The sequence below is a fragment of the Phalaenopsis equestris genome, unplaced genomic scaffold (assembly GCF_001263595.1).
Source record: "Phalaenopsis equestris unplaced genomic scaffold, ASM126359v1 Scaffold181037, whole genome shotgun sequence".
In the NCBI taxonomy this organism is placed as follows: domain Eukaryota; kingdom Viridiplantae; phylum Streptophyta; class Magnoliopsida; order Asparagales; family Orchidaceae; genus Phalaenopsis; species Phalaenopsis equestris.
The window spans coordinates 1-509 of NW_018200986.1; the positions used below are offsets into that span (position 1 = coordinate 1).

At 34.2% G+C, this 509-nt stretch overlaps 1 protein-coding gene across 1 annotated transcript; it reads right to left on the bottom strand.

Annotated features, from left to right (window-relative positions):
* Window positions 1–81: 81 nt before the first annotated feature.
* Window positions 82–487, bottom strand: LOC110034278 (cytochrome P450 85A1-like). The gene is made up of 2 exons (XM_020738559.1): window positions 344–487; window positions 82–269 (listed from the first exon to the last, which is right to left on the bottom strand). Exons 1-2 carry the CDS (start codon window positions 464–466, stop codon window positions 165–167), a joined length of 228 nt encoding a protein of 75 aa, XP_020594218.1. The 5' UTR covers window positions 467–487; the 3' UTR covers window positions 82–164.
* Between the last annotated feature and the right edge of the window lie 22 nt (window positions 488–509).

A 509-nucleotide genomic window follows, 5' to 3' on the forward strand; every position in this document is an offset into this window, starting at 1 on the left:
CCAACTGGAAGCCCTCTATATGCAGAGTAGAGCGATTATTTCAAGTAGATTGGTGGTATTGTGGTGGTAATGTAGTGTTATTATAGTGAATATCATAACAATACCATCACAATACCACTAAATTCTTATCTATCCACATCTGCCTATCCACACGTAATGTTTAATCATATATGCAAGGATTTAGGAGCACCTTTTATTTCTATATCTTGAGTTGTTTTTCTCAAAACACCATTAACAACTGTGGCCAATCTCAATGTCTCAAAAACAACCTGCATCAACAAAATCATTATACCATATAATCGTTAAACTTATGAGTGGAAAATAACAAAAATGATGTACTTACAGCGCGAGTGAAAACCATTGATTTGTAATCATTCCAGTCTATTCCTTCCTCAGCTGACTTCCCTTTCCTAATCTCAAAATGCTCATTCTGCAATATAATTAGTAGTTCATTATTGAGAACCATGTTTGAGATGCTGAGAAATAAATTTCCAGCTTCAGTTTGATTC